The sequence below is a fragment of the Corvus kubaryi genome, unplaced genomic scaffold (genome assembly GCF_017639235.1).
Source record: "Corvus kubaryi isolate FWS band 111438036 unplaced genomic scaffold, C.kubaryi_AGA036_p1.0 74, whole genome shotgun sequence".
NCBI lineage: Eukaryota > Metazoa > Chordata > Aves > Passeriformes > Corvidae > Corvus > Corvus kubaryi.
In genome coordinates this window covers 6,395,006-6,413,120 of record NW_024582061.1, presented here as the reverse complement: position 1 = coordinate 6,413,120, position 18,115 = coordinate 6,395,006, and the positions used below count along the sequence as shown (strand labels likewise).

General features: G+C 40.3%; 1 protein-coding gene across 5 annotated transcripts in view; it reads right to left on the bottom strand.

The window, feature by feature from the left end:
• Window positions 1–18,115, bottom strand: part of ITPR2 (inositol 1,4,5-trisphosphate receptor type 2) — a 245,589-nt gene that overhangs the window by 188,270 nt on the left and 39,204 nt on the right. For 4 of the 5 annotated variants that reach the window (XM_042050417.1, XM_042050418.1, XM_042050419.1 and 1 more), the window contains exons 6-9: window positions 14,596–14,694; window positions 13,599–13,682; window positions 12,600–12,746; window positions 11,273–11,368 (exon numbers count right to left, since the gene is read on the bottom strand). In XM_042050417.1, the coding sequence (XP_041906351.1) occupies window positions 11,273–11,368; window positions 12,600–12,746; window positions 13,599–13,682; window positions 14,596–14,694 (426 nt within the window). Of the gene's footprint in view, window positions 1–11,272; window positions 11,369–12,599; window positions 12,747–13,598; window positions 13,683–14,595; window positions 14,695–15,902; window positions 15,959–18,115 lie in introns of those variants that run through there. The other variant, XM_042050421.1, reaches the window with a different exon arrangement.

The following is an 18,115-nucleotide window of genomic DNA, read 5'->3' as shown; positions in this document are numbered from 1 at the left end:
TCTTTGAAAGAGGAGTGACAATGCCACTAGAGACAATTATTTAATTACACTGTGGTTCTGTTTAACCATTATTAATGGGGATAATATTTTCTACATTATATCAGGATTATCAAGCATTAGTTAATACTAAAGTAATATGAGAAGCTTGGATGAAAGATGCTATACAATAATAAATGTAAGGTATTACTCTTTAACAGCTGTTCAATACGATTGTACTTTTGACAAAGGAAGTATGTAGTCTATAAGATGAGGGATTATGTAGGCAGATATATTCAGAAATAAACAAAAACACACACACCCACTCACTGGCTGCACATGAAACCTTTCAAGATTTGATTTACATGAAGAAACAATTTTGCATCAATATTTACAAATGTTCCCTGACACAAGATATGCCATCAAAGTGCTGAAAATGCTTAAGTGAGATTATTAGTTATATAAGGCAATTTTGTTCTTAGGCAATTACAATGTGTATACATCTTACAGATGAGTACTGTCATTTTCTTGGCTTGAATTTGGCATTACCAGTGTGGAAGAGCCAGAAGAGAACTGCACAGGGCAATATGCACGAATCCCAGTGGAACTTTTCAATATCACGTTATCATACATCTAACATTACACAGACAACTGTTGTGAAGAGTTTTTGTTAAGTTGATAAGGCTTTTATTAAAAAATAGTCATTTGTATCTCTTTAACCCCTCAAAAAGCCCACTCCTCTCCACACCATGAGCCTGAAGAAAGGAGGAAAACTTTCAAATCTTTGTCAAATTGCTGAAAATACCTTCCCTGTGTGTCGCAACTTGATGTGCTCACATAGAAATGACCAAAGGTTTATCCTGTCTCCGTTTCATTTTTTGGATTAGCCACTGTGTTACCATCACAAACCTAATTCAGAGAGCCTGCTTTCCTCCCTGTGTTGACATCTATCTCAAATCTTGCATTTTGCTCCTCCCTGACATTGTCACAGTCTCCCAGCTCCAAGTCCCTCTTGCTACTGCTATACAGCAACAAGAATGAGAGATGAACACCAAAAAACCTAGAACTCATACACACATGTAACTGTTTTCACATAGTTTTGATTCCTTCTTAAGTTTCCACAGTTCTTTCAGCATGACATTTGTTCATCTGACACCTTAAAATAATCCCAGTGTCCCATTTTTAGCAGCCAAGCTGAGCTCTCTGCTTTTGGTTCCCCATCAAGAAAGAGCTAAAATTAGCAGGCAGTGCCCCTCAGTCCCAGCCACACACCGTGGCCTTCCAGCACAGGTGCAGACAAGGTAGAGAAAGGCTAAATTTCTATGGTACCTCCAGACATTGCTGGTTGAAGTAAGCAAGAATAAGTCTGGGTCATCTCGGGTTTGTCACTAGACCCAGCACAGAGAACTTGGCACTGAGGACTTGATTGTACAGGTTTTCATTGAAGGGCTTGAGTGAATACAGTTGCCTACCAGTATGAACTGAATTCTGATATCTTTCAGCTGTTTGCTTTTGACATAATGGTGATTTTTAAAAATATATATATAGCAATAACAGGAGAAATTAGGAAAAATCTCCCTCCCTCAACACTTCTTGCCTTCTTGAAAAATAACTGAACAGAGTGCCCTCAGATTTCCAAAATAGTTCACTTGTGGACTGAGGGTGATGGAGACAGAAGGCTCAAGTGAGAAATCAAGTACATCCTTAATGCTTTTTCTTGCCCTGCTGTTACAGAAATAATGAAACCAAAAATACGTTGTTTAGAGAAAGTTTTGAGATGCTGATGTTAAACCACAAACACAATGGAACTCAGTTTTTGGGCTGACATCCATGGCCCCATTTTCAGCTCTGCTCAGCAGTTGCCACTTTCATTTTCATTTCAGCTGAGATTGTTAGTGCTGAGGGTTTCTAAAAAACAGACCAGTAGCTATTACCCCATGCTATATTCTCCAGGTAGAAAAGGCATAAGTCATCTAGTATTGTATGTCATATTATACCAGTTCTGAGTCCCTTTCAATATCCCAGCACAGAATGACCTAAGGACACAGTGACAGTCTCAGCTCTCCAAGATCTATTGCTTTTTCTGATTTCTATAAGATCACCTCCACGTTCTTCAATAAGCCTCCCAAACAAAAGAAGCCTTGAAAAGAACAACATTAATATTTTTATCTCACTACTAATGAAATCAAGTAAAATTTTCTGCAGGTGTTTAGAAAGTAAGAATGGTATGCTAAAATAGGCCTCAATAAAGCTCAACAAGTTTTCAAGCTTTTTTGTGTCATTGGATGTCTTGAAGTTGCAATTTACTGAATTATAGCTGAAGTACAGCACTGAATATTCCTGCAAAATGCCACTGGAAGGTGCATGCAGCCAATATGCACCAAGAACATGACACATTGCAGACAAGGACAGTCATGGGAAAGCCACCACCACCACACAAGGTCATATTTTTAAAGACTAAAACTGTTGACAATTTTGGATTTTAGAGATAGATTTGCAACTACAGAGAAGACAATGCCTTCTTTCAAATCTAAATTTAAATAGCCTTTACTTGCTCTCTTCTGCAAGAAGCCAAATTCCCAACTCATGTTCTACACAGGATATCTGAAGAGCCTGAAGGTCAAGGGTGAGTGCTGCAGGTGGCCCTCCTGAGCTTAAAAATTGGTGTCTCTTGAACAGATTTCAGGCTCAGCCTTCATACACAGTGGTATGTGGAAAGATGAGATGTCTGAATGCATACATATATCAACATCCTCATCCTGTGGGAGCAACAGAAGGCCCCCAGCAGAGAGTATGTGTGACAAACTCATAACAGAAGTCAGATTTTACACATGAAAAACTGAGGTATAGAAAAAGTCTTTAATTATTTCTGGTTAAAACTATTTTGAAGGGCAAGGAAGCTCATTCCTGAATTTTCACCTTGTGACTTTACAAAATCTGTGAAGTCGCATAGCAGGAAGACAACTTTCATCTCTGTGTGTTTGCGTGTTACTTCTGGTATTTGGTGCTCAGAGAATGCAAGTGCCCTGCTAATCCTGAGAGGGATTCCACTACATTAAGCACCAGAAGTTCCAGGCTCTGTCATCTCTACTCATTAAAGCTACTCAAAGTTGTATCTTCAAGTTTTCAAACCCCACGAGTCCACAGTGAATAATTTCCTGGGGTTCTACCATTGTGCAGAACATCATCTCACGGGTTGTTCTTGGCTCTAATTTTACTTTTGCATCTTTGCATAGCTAGGTATCCTTTACAATCCAACGAGTTTGAAATTCCACATTTCTACTGAATGTTATTTTCTTGGAGGAATGCATGGAAAGCACCCAAACAGTCTATTTTTGGACACCCAATTAAGAAGGAGAGAGAGGAGTTTGGGGAAACAAACACCCATGCTGATTTTAATCAAATTTTGTTGACTAGGTAAAGGATATTTAAAGCATCTTGTCAGGGGAAGAATTAGATTGCCAAATTTCAGCTAAATGAGCATTTTAATGACTTGGTTAAAACCTGCATTTATGAAGGAAACTCTGACAGACAAAGAATAAAAGGCTCTAATTCAACACAAGCCAACAGTCCCCATTTCATTTGATAACCAGCCTGTTAACACACAGCCTGTTACCCAGCCAACAAGGGCAAGGGTTTTGGGGAAGAAAAGCCAGGACAAAAGAAAAATAATCCACTTTTCAAATCTTTCATCTTCATTAGGCTTTCTTTGTTCTTAGTTAATGTCAGACTGATTAGCTTTCGATAAATCCAAAGGACTTTTGCACAATTTCAAAGACTTCCAGTGGCATTCAAAGGACTTTTGCCATCTTATTAACTTGCCAGAGAAAGACGGGCTACGACTCTACCTCGATAAACTCTGTTCAACCCTGCCTCGGCATCAGCACAGAGCTCCTGATAATCATCATCCAAGGAAAGTTTAAAAATCTCAAAAGGCCTTTTCTTTCAGGATTATATTTTCCTCATGAGCCATGTCTTAGCAGATCAGACAAGCTTCTAGGGAGCACTGGGAAAGCTGAACCTTTTTGTCTGCTTCGGGCCCCCCTGCTAGTCAAAAACAGGAATGAGAAGCAGCTCCAACACCTTCCTGTCCTGACTTTTCATCCTCATTACCAGAAGAAAGATCATCTTGGTGGCATTTCCAGCTGCTGTGTAAGCAATGGCAGGCCAGCATTTTGCCATGCCTAAATCAGCATAGATTTAAAGGTCCCACACCAGCAGCATAAGCAGGAGTAGCTCCATGTTAGGAGTGGTAACAGGGAAACTCCATTGCTTCTACTGGGATCAAGGGCAGAGAACCTGAAACCAGTGCTCAGCCCCACTCACCCATATCCCATTCTGCAGAGGAAGTCAAGAGAAGGAAAAAGGTCGAAGAGATCCTTTAGTGTCACTTGGATGCTGGACCATAACCTTAGTCTGAGCTTCAGCAGCTCTGTGTCAACCTGTGCTACATAAAAAAAGCATCCTCATCTCTTCAAGAAAGATGTTCTAAATATTGATATCCCATATGCCTTTCAATGGTCCTCACAGGAGTAACTAGGGATGATTGAATTAGACATGACTGCCGTTTCTACTGTTAAAAAAAAAAACAAAAAACAGAAAACAAAAAACACAGGCGCACAAAACCCCAAAACCAATAAGAAACAAAGGAGGGGAACCTTGGAAAATTCCATCAAGCATCATAAATAAAGAGGCACAAATACAAATGAATAAAAGCTTCTCAAGTGATCCTGAAAAAATAAACAAAAAAAAATGCACTTAAGAACAAGCCACGTGTCTACATTTGCTGTTTTGGAAGACATCAAAATGTAAGATGTGTTTTTAATAACAGAAGTAGGCCTCGTAATGACTAAATGACAATAAATACTGCATTAATGTCTTTGTACTTCCTTACTCCCAAAGCCTCTATATGTACAAACATGGCCCAAATGCAGCCAACTTTGGGCAGGACTGAAAAAGCTGAACATTCTCACAGGTCATGACTGCAAATTAGTTGGCTTGGGGAAAAAACTTTCCTCTGAGATCCAGATTTATGAAGGTATTTGCACAGACAGATTCCACCAAAGTCAAGACAAGTCAGGTCAAGAAATGTAGCTGCATTCTCAAGACTCTTAAAAACTTTGGAGAAATCTAGCTCTGGGTTTTGCTAAATGGACATATTCTAGATCTGTCACTTTAAAAAGCCACATCCAAGTCTGCAGAACAGGTCAGGCTGGCTCTGTAAATCAGTAATCCATCCTCCTCCTCTGGATTCCCTCTGGATCTCTTCCATCTCTTCATGCATAGTTGTAAATTATCCTTCACTCCTTACAGAGCTTTAAAACAAACCCACACTCCTATGAGACAGTGAAAAACAGAAATAAGGCTTACAGTGCTGAGTTCACCCTGTCACCTTTTTCTTATGAGAGCCTTTAAGCAGCAAGCCAGATAGAAATTAATCAGAGTGCTGTGTTTAATGAAGCAACACTGTGAAAAACCAGCCCAAAAGGAAGATTTTGAAACAATCTCCAGGTGTGGAGGTCCCTCAGTACCAAGGAATGAAATACATGAGATGTGTGAAGGCCTTGGTGGATGCTGCCATCTCCTGGCATCTTCTCCAGCTTACAAACTGTTCCTGAGCAGAAGGTGCCTCACATCTCAGTTAAACAAGGCCATTTTTTTAAAATTTTAATTTAATTTAATTTTATTTTATTTTATTTTATTTTATTTGTTACTTGCCACACTCTTCTGAAGGCAGAAGGAACCACAGAGAGTTTAACAGTGTTCTCCCTCTTTGCATGACCAGGGCATGAGCAAGTCCTTCTGCAAAGGTTTGTTTCCATGTCACCCAAAAAAGAAAATAAAATTACACTGTCAAACAGTGGTTCCATTGTTGCTTCCTAAATAAAAAACATCTCTGTCAGTAGTCCAATTTCCAACAAGTGGACAGCAAAAGGCCTAAATTATGGACTTCAAATAATCAATCTCAGATGCCTTAATAAAACATCCTATGCAGGACTCCATTTTCCAGCAGTTTAGGAAGTGGAAGATAAGTCCATAAAACTACAGAGACAGTTTCTTCAGGGCTCCAGGAGTTTAATCCTGGTTTATAGCCTCAAGTTTAGGAACTGATTTCTCTTTTACATTTCTTTTATCTTAGCTAATGCTGAGGATACTGTTACCCATACAATTATATAATTTTTCTTAAAGTCTCATTAAATGCTTTGTTTTCTATTCTTGTGGGATTCTTGGGACAATCTTTACTATTCAGAAGGCAAGAGAGGATTATTTTCGCTCAATATTAACTTGAGCATGTACTCAGCTATCTTTACCATGATCCAAATCAAGTGATTATTACAACAGGCTTAAATTTACTATGAAGGGTATGGCCCTGGCCATTTGCATAAATGCATATCATAACAACATAATAATATAACAATATAATATATATTGTTATAACATATCATGACAATATAACGTGGCAGGCTAATATTTTTAATCACAGAATCATAGAATGGTTTGGGTTGGAAGGGACCTTAAAGTTCCTCTAGTTCCAACCCCCCTGCCATGGACTGTAAAAGCAAACTTTAAGAGCAATTCTCAGTTTAAAGTGAATGATGTCCATAAGCTTCTCTGAAAAGAAAGGGGCAGCTCAGGGCAATTTTGACAGGAAAGTAGAGTGAGGTAATATGGGAAGAAATTATTCAAGAACGATAAGAGAAATATGAGTAACTTCTATTGGCCATTGATCCAAGAGTTCTCAGCAAGTGGTTTACACCACAGCATGGTGAAAATCAGCTGACAGTCCTGCAAGGCTTCAGCAGTTCTTGTTAACCCACCCCAAACACTCGTGCTCTGGTGCCTTAGCTCAGTGACCCTGTTCCAGCACAGACTATTCCCTCTTCCCCGTGCCCTGGAGTCCATGCCAACACCATCTCAGGGACAGCACCCTGGGTCACAGGGCTGCAATCCAATAGGAAAAAGGACATTTCTGAAGCCTGTGCTGCCACTGCAGTGCTCCACCACTGAACTACAGCCTTGGCCAGTTGGAATGGACTTCCTGTTCAATTAATATCCACTAATTGTCATTTCATCTCATGCGTAAGTAACCCTATGCTCAGCCCAACTGAAATCAATCCTTCCCACCTTCAAACGAAACTCCACTGAGTATTTAGTGCTAAAATAATCCTAAAGGTGGAAGGATGTTTCAGGTGGGATTTTAAGAACAGAGTTTAGAAACAAAACTCTGATCAGAGTTGATCCATTTTATAGCTTAAACCCTGCCCTTTCACTCTTACAGAGAGAGGAAGGAGAACTCTATAAGAAAGCCAGAGAATTTTTCCACAGCAGTAATTGTTTATGGCCATAATTCTGGAAAAGCACAGAATGTGAACATTCAAGCTGCCCTTTTACCTGCCTTATCCTAATTCATTTAGTTTAGTAGAGCTAATTTGGTGTTAAAGACCTCACCAGATTTACTGCCATATTTTGGCCAAGGACTCTAGTAACTCTAATCTATTCAGCTAAGAAAAACAGAATTATCACAGACTTTTCCTTGCAAATTCTGCACTGTGGATATGTACGTGCTCACAAGGATTCACAAGCAACATACTGTGGCTTTTCTATTGTCTACTGCAATATCTGAGACCAGCATGTGATTCGATACATGCATATATATATATTTTGTAATTATTTTAGCCACACCTGAGAAGTTGAATATGAAATGACAGACTCATCCTGCATATCTTGTGTGGGCACATGTATCTGTTTAACAGCCTCATACAACAAGTGTTAATAGTTTCAGTATGAATTGCCCAGTTTAGAAATCACAGAACTGGAGCTGCTACACATGTGGAGAACAATATTAAGAGTGCATGTTTTGGTTCAGCACAATTGATAAGCTGATATTCAGTTCAAAGAGACTTTTATCTTGGCAATTTAGAATATTGAAAAGGTTATGTATGTTCATGAGAAAGGCACAGCTGTGTGGTCCCAAACTGCAGCATCTGCAAGGCTGTTCAAGCAAGCTGCAGCTCACTCCCACACACACTCAGATAGCTTTGGGTGCCTTCTACATGTGCTACATGCACTGTAAAGGCTTTTGGGAAAATCTTTGTTACTTTGAAACATCCAATTTTCACCTAACCTTGCAGCATCTCTTTATAAATGTAAAGCTTCGAAATAACTTGGGTCATTTTGCTGTAACCAGGGCTATAAAAAGGATCTTCTGCAGAACTTTTTCTAAAAGACTGCTGATTCTGTGAAGATGAGAATAAAACTCTGTTCTGAGAATGAAACTCAGCAGCCTGGATCTTAGCTGGTGGCTTAGTGCCTAAATCTCCTGCTGAAGATCTGGTTCAGCTCTTTTGGGTGCAAACAAGCCCTTATGACACTAACAGCAGAACTCCCTCTGTCTCCAAAGAAGACAATTTCTCTTTACAATTTTTCAGCTGAGTATTTGTTTCCACTTTTTTGGGAATGTCTAAGCCTGTGGCTTAAGGTTTCCTAATGTCAGACATCGTTACCAACTACCCAGATATCCAGTGTCCCAAATCTTATCACCAAACATCAAATCCTTTCTTCAGCATTAAGAAATTGTGTGAGAGCACACAGACATCTGAGTGACCCAGGATGTGCAGAGCAGCAGAGGAATGGCAATGCAGATTTGTGGAATCACTGAGTGTCTCCCACTGTGACTCCTTCAGCAGTGGGTCTCTCAGGGTGGCTCACCTTCAGCCCAAAGTCTGGGAGAAGGATCTAGGCTGGTTTAAGGTATTAGTAGGTCTTAAAGAACTTCAAAGCATAGTAATTAAAATTAGGCTAAATAATGCCAAGTGCAAAGAGGATTAAAGGAAATACTACTACTTGAGACTTTGTCAAAAGTCAGAGATATCAGAGGTCTTCGAAAGGCAACAAAAGTTGGACAACTGATTGTACTTCTAAGGAACATGGAATTTAAGATTTATACATCCTGACTTCATCCTCTCAAGTTTATAACAATTAGATTTACAAGTACTCACCTATGGGTTTTTTTCTGAACAACTGTATTGCCTCACTTTTTTTTTTTTTTATTAATTCACTTACTGTAGTATTGAAACACCTTTATCAGCTTTAAATTCCTTAATTCTCTGAGGCAAGTATCTTCAATTTTCTTAGTCCCCAGATCATCCCCTGGCCTTAACAAGCTGCAGGGGCATCCCTTCACGACGTGGCTCAGTAGTGACCCACCAAATCCCAAACCAGATTGACCAGTTACATCTGGCACAGGAAGACTCCAAGAAAAAGAGAAGGCACAGGCCGCTCACACAAGGTACGAGAGGAGAAGAGGGAGGCACCGAGGTGAAGGACAATTCTGCTCCTTGTCTGAGACTTGAGCCATGCAAGACTGCACTGCAGAAGCCTCCATGGCACACATCAAGTTGATTTAAGGGAAGATGAAGTAAAAAAAAGACAGCTATAAACAGTGATGAATCCTGATTTACAACATCTCAAACTGCAACAGAAATTGCATCATTAGCCAACAGCAGAATGCTTTAAAGATTTGTGAATTTTCTTCTTGTGTTTGTACTTATTATTCCACTCTAGATATCTTTATCACGGAGGCTTAAACAAAATCAGGTCATGGCAATGTGTGACGCTGCTGGTAATCCATACCATGAGTAATCTCCCTGTGCTGCCAGAGCACAGATAAGTGCTCAGTAGGCTTTGCCCAATTGATTTAAAGTTAGGTCACGCACACAAGGTGTCTGCCTGCCTGTTCATAAATCTTTGACATGTCTGGCTGGCTGGTGTGTTGTGCCTGACATATGAACTGTGCAAAATACAGTTCACAGGGTTTTATTACAGCAGTACCTTTAATATCTCTACCACAGGTATCATAGACAGTGTCACTAATGCAGCTCTCCAGTCAGTAATGCAGCTCTCCAGTCCCAGCATATCACTTCTGTTCAACCCAAAAGCTCTTCCAGCTCTCATTCCACTGTTGCCAATTATATTCTCCATATTACAAGTCTGCCTGATGGGGATTTCCTTTCCAGAGGTAGAAAGGACCTAAGCTCAGGTTTAACATCAGTGCAGCATGGCACATCTTCACCTGAAGATTTTTCACCTAGAAATCCCCCAGACAGATCAATGGTGGGAGAAGGAAGCCCATCAGTGTGCTCAATCCCTTTCCTGACTCTCCATCAGCTTAGCTAGTAAAATCTTCCTACTGGGAGCATCTCTCACTGTAAGCAGAAAGGAAAATACTCCCACTCTTAGGTGGGAGTACTGGTTGCCTCTTGAAAATTAGTTATCATTAGCAGTCCACTGTTTATGTTTTGATAGTGGCCTTGACATAATTAGAAATAAATGAAGGTTTGATAGCTCCTGTTTGTTCTTCCTCTGAATTCAATGCAGGCTGTGACACAAGCTGGAAAATGAAAGCAGCACCCTGGGAATACTAAGGAGTTGTCTGGATACAGAAGTCACACTGCTGTAAATCTAACTCAACCCAGTCAGAGCAAATCTCTTTTCAGGGGTTGCCTCACATACAGTGATTTATAACTTTCTTCTTGCAGTAAATTTTTGCACTCATACTTCAAAGCATAAGTCAAAAGAAGCAATTCTAACTAAATCAGTGGAAAAAAACCCTACTTTTGACTCCATTGATAAAACTTGGACACAGACCTGTGTTAACATGGATTAGATGTGACTCAAGAAGTTCACAGCTTCTTGCAACCATTAAAACATCCAAGGCTGTACCATTTCATACGCTTGGTATTATCCGCTGTATGCAGCTTGTCAAGAGCCATATTTTATTTTTAAGGAGTCTTGAAAGATAGTAAGCTGCTCTTTTGGGGAGTCACAATACTCTTTTGCCTTAACACAAAGTACCAGACAAACCAGTAACCAGACAAGCTGCAAGATCTTCCTTCTCCTCTGGGACCTTCTGTTCCATCAAAAGGGGCAAAGACTTCCTCAGCTCTTTTTTTATTCAAATTTTAGACAAAAGGCAAGAGTGCAACAGCAGAACCCTGCAGACTATATAATCACAATGAACTCACATGACACCAATACACAGTCACAACACCACTCCAAAAATCAAGGGCAAACAGAAGCAGAGAGATAAATGAACCCAAAGGGTTTTCAGTGTAAACGCGGTGGATATTTAACAGTGGTGTTTGCCCTGCAATCCCTGGGTGCAATATGACCCAGCAGGGGCCCAGTGTGGGATCCTTCTGGAGATCTACACTGCAGACCCACACATCACAGCAGTTCTGAACCAGCAGGACTTGGTTAGGCAGCACACAAACACTTGTTCAGTTGGCATTCTTACCTCTGCAGCCAAGTAGTTTCCAGTTGCCAAATGCTTAAATCTAAACAAGCTATTCCACTGTCCTGCCCCTCCCCGGCAAGGGTCATGGTGGACAACCTAAAAGAAGAATTTAGATTTTAATCATGCTCCTCAAGATCATACTTCAGATCACTGACATTTCCTGCACCTCGCTCCAAATAAAAATATGCAAACTACACCATTACAGCCTGCCAAAGAGAGGAATTCTATGCTTACACAAAGCTCACCATAGATAACAACTACTTACATTTACTTTTTGCCAAGTGCCAGGAAATACTCCTTTTATTATTTTCCATGCCTTCATTAATCTATTCCCTGCAAACATGATGAGCCAAATTTTGCTTTTTAGTGACATGGTGTGAATCTGCAGCTCAAGAAAATAAGGAGAGCTGTTCTACACTACTAGGCACTACTTAAAAGCAAAATTCAAACCATCTTACATTATTTTATGAATTATACCAGCTCTATTTTTGACAATACTAGGGGTTTCTGAAAATTTTCATTCAAGTGATATATCCTCATATCATCTAAAATACCCCAGGTTATTTTTTTTATCCCTTGACTGAGCTGTAGGTCACTTGTTTTCTTCAAATCTAGCAGTGTCTGTCTCTTCTAAGGAGGAATCTCCAACAACTACAAGTGCACTACACTCTATTCCAGACAATCCCTACCCAGATAAAAATCAACCATTTTTCTGAAGAGTCTGTTCTAAATGCAAAAAGTTTGTTCATCACACAAGAACTTTTGGGTATAGGAGTTACATTATTGTAATAGCAAGGATTTGAGACCTACCAATTTCCAATGTTTCTCAGTCAAACAAAACTATGTTTGCTAGTTCTCTTCTCAAAATCACCCCCCATTCACGACACCACCTTTATTCAGGTTAACTTTAAACAAATGTTGATGTGCTGTATGATGCTTGGGAGATTTCCTGTAAGCCATGGATTTCCATTTTCTATACTGCACATGAAGTGAAACGTAAACATGCAAAAGTCAGGATAGATCAGTGTCCTTTGATTGGCTTTGATAAAATCACACCATTTACGTCAAGTCTGAATTTGAAATTCGACTCTTCCTCATTTTAGTGCAGGTAAATTTAGTAAGAAAGCCTCCTCTCTCCACACACACAGAGCAATAAAGCAGCTCTCCAGGGTTCATCCTACACAAACCACTTCATGAAATAATAATAGTTACAGGGAGGTGTGTGATGATATCAGGAGCCTACGAATGACTCATGTTGTGGTGAAGATTTTTTACTGAACCCTTGCCTTCAGGTCCTAAAATATTTATAAAAAGAAGAAAAAAATACCTCTATTTCCCACAGTGCTTTAGAACTTGTTGCAGACGTGGCTGACTGACGTAAAGTAGTGCGGAGGAAAATGTGTTGTTTCTTCTCATATTCATCACAGGTCAGAAACTTCTCTTGCTCTGCATGAAACAGCCTCACAACATCTCCCTAAAGAAATATGAAAAAGAAGCACTGTTAAGTGGTAGGCAAAGCCACCAGACTCATTTTCCATTTGTAACAGCTCCAGTGATGCCAGCAGAGCTGATGGGAAGAAAACGCTTCTGAGTTTCCTGTTGCTGGAGCAGGTACCAAGTGAAGAGCATTCAGTCTGCAAATCAAATGGGATAATTCATCCCTGTAGGAGACTCATGACCTTTTGGGAAAGCAGAACTTGTTTCATAGCATCACAATGAACAGCAGGCAACAATTAACCTAAAGGTGATTTTTAATTCTAGTTAACTTTACTAACTTGATTTTTTTTTCATTTATAATCCCTCTTATTATTTAGGGAAAGTGAAGAGATTTATCTAACATTATATTATCTCATCTCTTCTACTCTGCAATCAACATCAACACCCCTCTCTATTTCTTTGGCTGGAAAAATTTTGGTTTCCTCCTGCCTCTCCCCAACACTTGAAACACTATCCCTAAATGGGTCTACACAAATATACCCTTTTCCCTTTCAAATTCTTCCTCAAGAAGTGCTGGTACCTTGATACTTACTGAAAAATAGCCAGTTGATAATGATTTATTAAGGTACATGTGAGGACAAATTAAACTTATAAAATGAAAATGTAAATTATCTCAGAGATTAATCTACAGGCACAAAACTGTGCAATACTTCAGCATGTAAAGCTAAATTGTCTTATTACAGCTATTGTCATCTATAAGCCTGTAATACCACTTTGAACATCTCCATAAAGTCCTTCTTTCTTCTTTTATTCACCAGGTAATATTTCCCTACAGTCAAATATAGTAAGACTTTTTGGATTCAGAAAACAATTTAAAAATCATACTTACTCCTTTCAGTACATCATCTCGGTAACTACTGAATTTCATGAACAAAGTTATTTTCCAGCTTGTGTTACAGTTGACAGCATTTACCTTTAGAAAACAAAACCAACAAAACAACAACAACAAAAAAAAAAACAATTATAGTATTAGGGGATGTTACTTTATTTTTGAGACATTCCAGTCCTCTGAAGAACCACACCACATCTAGGATGGCAGGGGACATGGCTTAGCTACATATCTGTACAGTTTCTAACACGGGTCCTGAAGCTCTCAAGTGTTAATGATGGTGATATTGGAGAAGACTGAGTGGGCAAAATGCTGCTCTGTTTGCTGACAGCTCACCAAGAACACCCTAAAGGGATGCTGAATGAGTACTTACTCTCACACCAGTCAGAGTTTGAGATACTCAAGCAAACCTCACAGAGTTTTCAGTGCCAAGCATCACTGCACTGAGAATATTTCATCTTGGGTTTTTGAGGCTAAGCTGGAACCGGTGTTTAATGCTGGCTTTGAGCTCATGGTGGGTTCTGGTTACCAGTAAAGAACAACATATCACAGAATCACAGAACAGCCTGGGTTGGAAGGGGTGTTAAAGATCACCCAGTGCCACCCCCTGCCACGGGAAGGGACACCTTCCGCTATCCCAGCTTGCTCAGAGCCCTGTCCAACCTGGCCTTGGACACTGCCAGGGATGGGGCAGCCACAGCTTCTCTGGGCAACCTGTGCCAGGGCCTCCCCACCCTCACAGGGAACCATTTCTTCCTCATATCCAATCTAAACCTGCTCTCTGTCAGTGTGAAGCCATTCCCCCTTGTCCTGTCACTCCAGGCCCTTGTCAAGAGTCTCTCTCCATCTTTCCTGTGGGCTCCCTTCAGGCACTGCAAGGCCACAATGAGATCACCCCAAAACCTTCTCTTCTCCAAGCTGAACAATCCCAATTCTCTCAGCCTTTCTATAACACATCTCAGATCAGCAGTTACCCCTCCTGCCCCCCTGAACTCACCTCTTTGCAGCCAGGGTTATCTAGAAGCTCAATGTTGCTGGCATGCAGAGGCTGTCCTGCATTGACTGGCATGAGAACAACTTTATCTCCCACCACAACCTGGAAGTCAGAAATAAAATGTCATTTAGACCTATGTAGTTATCCAATAAAATGAAGTAATGTAGCATATTTAGAAAATGACTCAAATGCATGCTTTGAGAATGGCACTCAGTGAATTTATATGCAGACAATTCACACAGCAGCTCTGTTCACCTACAATCATTTGGGTTCGAGATTTCCCTCTAATGAATCCTCACATTCCCAATAAACATGTCCTCTGGTTCAGCAGAAACTCCACACCATGAAATAGATATGAATCAACGAATTCCAGGAGCAGCTCAGTTCATCTGAAAGTTACATTAAGTTCTCTTTATCCCAGAGAAAGCTTAGAAAGTAAACACGAGCCCCCAGCTCTGGGGACCGTCTGCTGGCAAATGTCCTGACAGGCTCAGGAGTTCTGTGATTCAGACTGCTTGACTGCAATCTAGAAAGGAACAGAAATCACTGGAAATTCAGAGAGAGGTGAACACACTCCATCCCCTCTGCTGTTGCTCCCTAAATGGTGTTTGAGCTCAGCACAGGCAGCAGGTACATCAGCTGAGAGACCTTCTCTCTACAAGAGGAATTCCTGGCTTGCTCCCTGCAAGCAAATTCCTATGCCCTTGCAATTCTTTGCAATATACAAAACAATACACAAAATGTTTTTAACCTAAAAACTGCTTGAGACATGCATATGGAGAATTCAATTCATGCCTTGAAGAGGTAAAAAATAAATAATAAAAAAACATCAATCCACATAGATTGGCTGGCACTGGGTCCTGATTTGCTTACATGGTTCACAGCAATTTTAAGCACACAAAGACACAAAGACAAGTGGCTATATGTGATTTTTTTACTATATGAAATGCTGCACAAGCCATGCTTTCTTTTGGAAGACAAATAAACAAACACAGTTTCTGCATTGATCAGCACATTTCCTATGAAAAAGCTGAGCCCAGTTCAGCCTTGTGCAACTTCAGTGCAGGTGAATTCGGCCTACTCATCGCAGAGGTGAAAAGGAAGGTTTGCCTGTTCTTTACCAACACAGCTAAAATAAACAGTAGCATAAGACAGCATCACCATGCTCAGATCACTCACAGAAATCCTACTTGATCCAAGTCAGGGGAACAAGTTCACTGACAGAACCAAAATAATGACAAGATGCCTGTAAGACATATTTCTTATGCAATACATTCCTGCATGCCATGCTTCACACAGACATTACTTACAGCCTGTTTTAAGAAGTTATGACCAGACAACTCATTAACCAAAATACCACCAGGTTTGCATCCTGCAAAGTGGAATCAGGACTTCAAAATTGTTGCATGTACACCAGGACTATCACAACTTAATTAGCAAGAGAGCACATCATTAAGCATCTTATTTAAAAAGGAAAAAAACCACTAACATGGCAGATAACTGCAATGCAATCCACAGAGCACCAATCCTGCTATCAGGGCATATTTTGATGTTCAGCCCATCTGGAACCAGCTCTAGCCTTATTCAGTCCTATCTTCCATTGAAGAGCAGCTTCAAAATAACAAAGACTTAATAAAAGTCTGCAGAAAATATTGCAGTTATGCCAATTACTGTAAATTTTCAGTCATATTATTTCATTACTGTCATTGATTTGCAAAATTAATCAGTTGCTAATGAAGCTAAGCTAACCTTTCTTTCAGAAAACTAAGTTCTAAAATATTTCACAAGGCTAAAAAACTGTGATCACTTACCAGAAGAGTCACACACATGACTTCCTGTATCAGATTCCCAGATTCCTTTCCTTTTAGGACATATGGCATATTTAGCTCTACCTTGTCTGCATTACCTGACACAGTAGCAGCCATCCAAGCAATAATTCAATACTCACTTCTATTGTTTAAAAGACTTTATAAAACATGTTTTCTTAGGGAATTTCCTCATTATAGCACAGAAATATAGTTTAAAAAAAACAACAACGAAGTTTCTCAGCAGAGTAATGACCTGATATACCAAGCCAGCTCCATGAATTGAAAGATTTCCATGTCTAGGAGTAACTGAAAGGGAAGGAGTGGGTACAAGGCTGGAGTGTCTCTCAATCTGTGAGAGGAAAATGAGGATTTCCCCCATCACTTGCTACTCCTGTCCTCTGTGAAACAGTTGCCTGGTATGTGTATCTGTTAAAGAGGTAGAAATGTACAAAAGCACTTATGAGAAAGCTACCAGAGGACTAATCTTTATCGCTGGAAATTTGCACAGAAAATTGTCAAATCCGTTTTGGCCTAGTAAAAACAAGAAACAACTTCCCTTTGTAAATTCCCTCCGTAAATTACAATGGCAAGTTGCCAGCTCTGATAAATTACAATGGCAAGTTCCCAGCTCTGAAAGGCAACCTGGTAACAGAAAATGAGCAGCAGGCCATTCCAAAGGAACTTAATCCACTGAGTTAGGAATAAACCTAGGCCAGTTTGCCACAGGGCCCTCATGGCTCAGAGATTGTCAGATAAATCCCCACAGGGAATGGACTAGGAAAGGGGTCTGTGGAATGAGGTGTTACAGCCATCACTGCAATGATCTGCAATCTTTTTAGATCAGCAAATCTGCTTCCAAACCCTTATGTGCACACAACAGTGGAAAATGGAATCAAAATCTCTCTAGTACTGAGGATGACTTTGAAGGCCTAGGATCCTTCTGCTGCTCTCAGCTGTAAGGGCTCACAGTGGCTTTGCAGGTGACAGGCAGGAATCCCAGGTCCTCCCTCTGGAGAGCATGACACGTATGTATTTTCCAGGCATGAGAAATTAAAAGATGCTGAACTGATGTTATTCAAAGAAATTAAGCCAAAACAATAAGTCACCCTTTTTTCTCTCCAAAGAAGGAAAATAAATACCAGGCTAATGTTTGAGCCACGTTTGTTTACCCTAGCTGAAAAGCCGTGCAGAGGCCCCCCTGAGGGCTATATTTGCTGTATTTCTCTGCAACAGGCTTTGGGAAAAAGAAGGATTTTCACATAGCCTTTTGATCACTACGTGGAGCAGGGAAAGACTGTGACTTTCGGGATATTTGACCAGGAGCTGGGAATGCAATCTTTCTCCTCTCCACAACAGATTGCAAAAGGAGTTGCAAGCAACCACACTCATCATCCTGGAGAGTATCCCAAGAGCCGGGTAACCACAAAATTAATGAGAGAAAATACATGAAAAGAGAGGCATTCCCTTCTACAATCCTGAGAAGGCTTTCACTGATTATGCACAGGGGAAAGCAGCCAAACATTCCCAGCCAGGTCTACAATATAAAACCACACAAGTTCATCATCGTGTGGCCTTCCCAGAGGCAGATCTGAACTCTCCACAGTGGGCACTTAACCAAGCCACAGAACGAAGAAGGGAGTTGTGATCTCACGGCACAGCTCTCAGATCTGCAGCAAAGAGCTCTCCTGTGCATTCTTCCTCTCATCAATATGCAA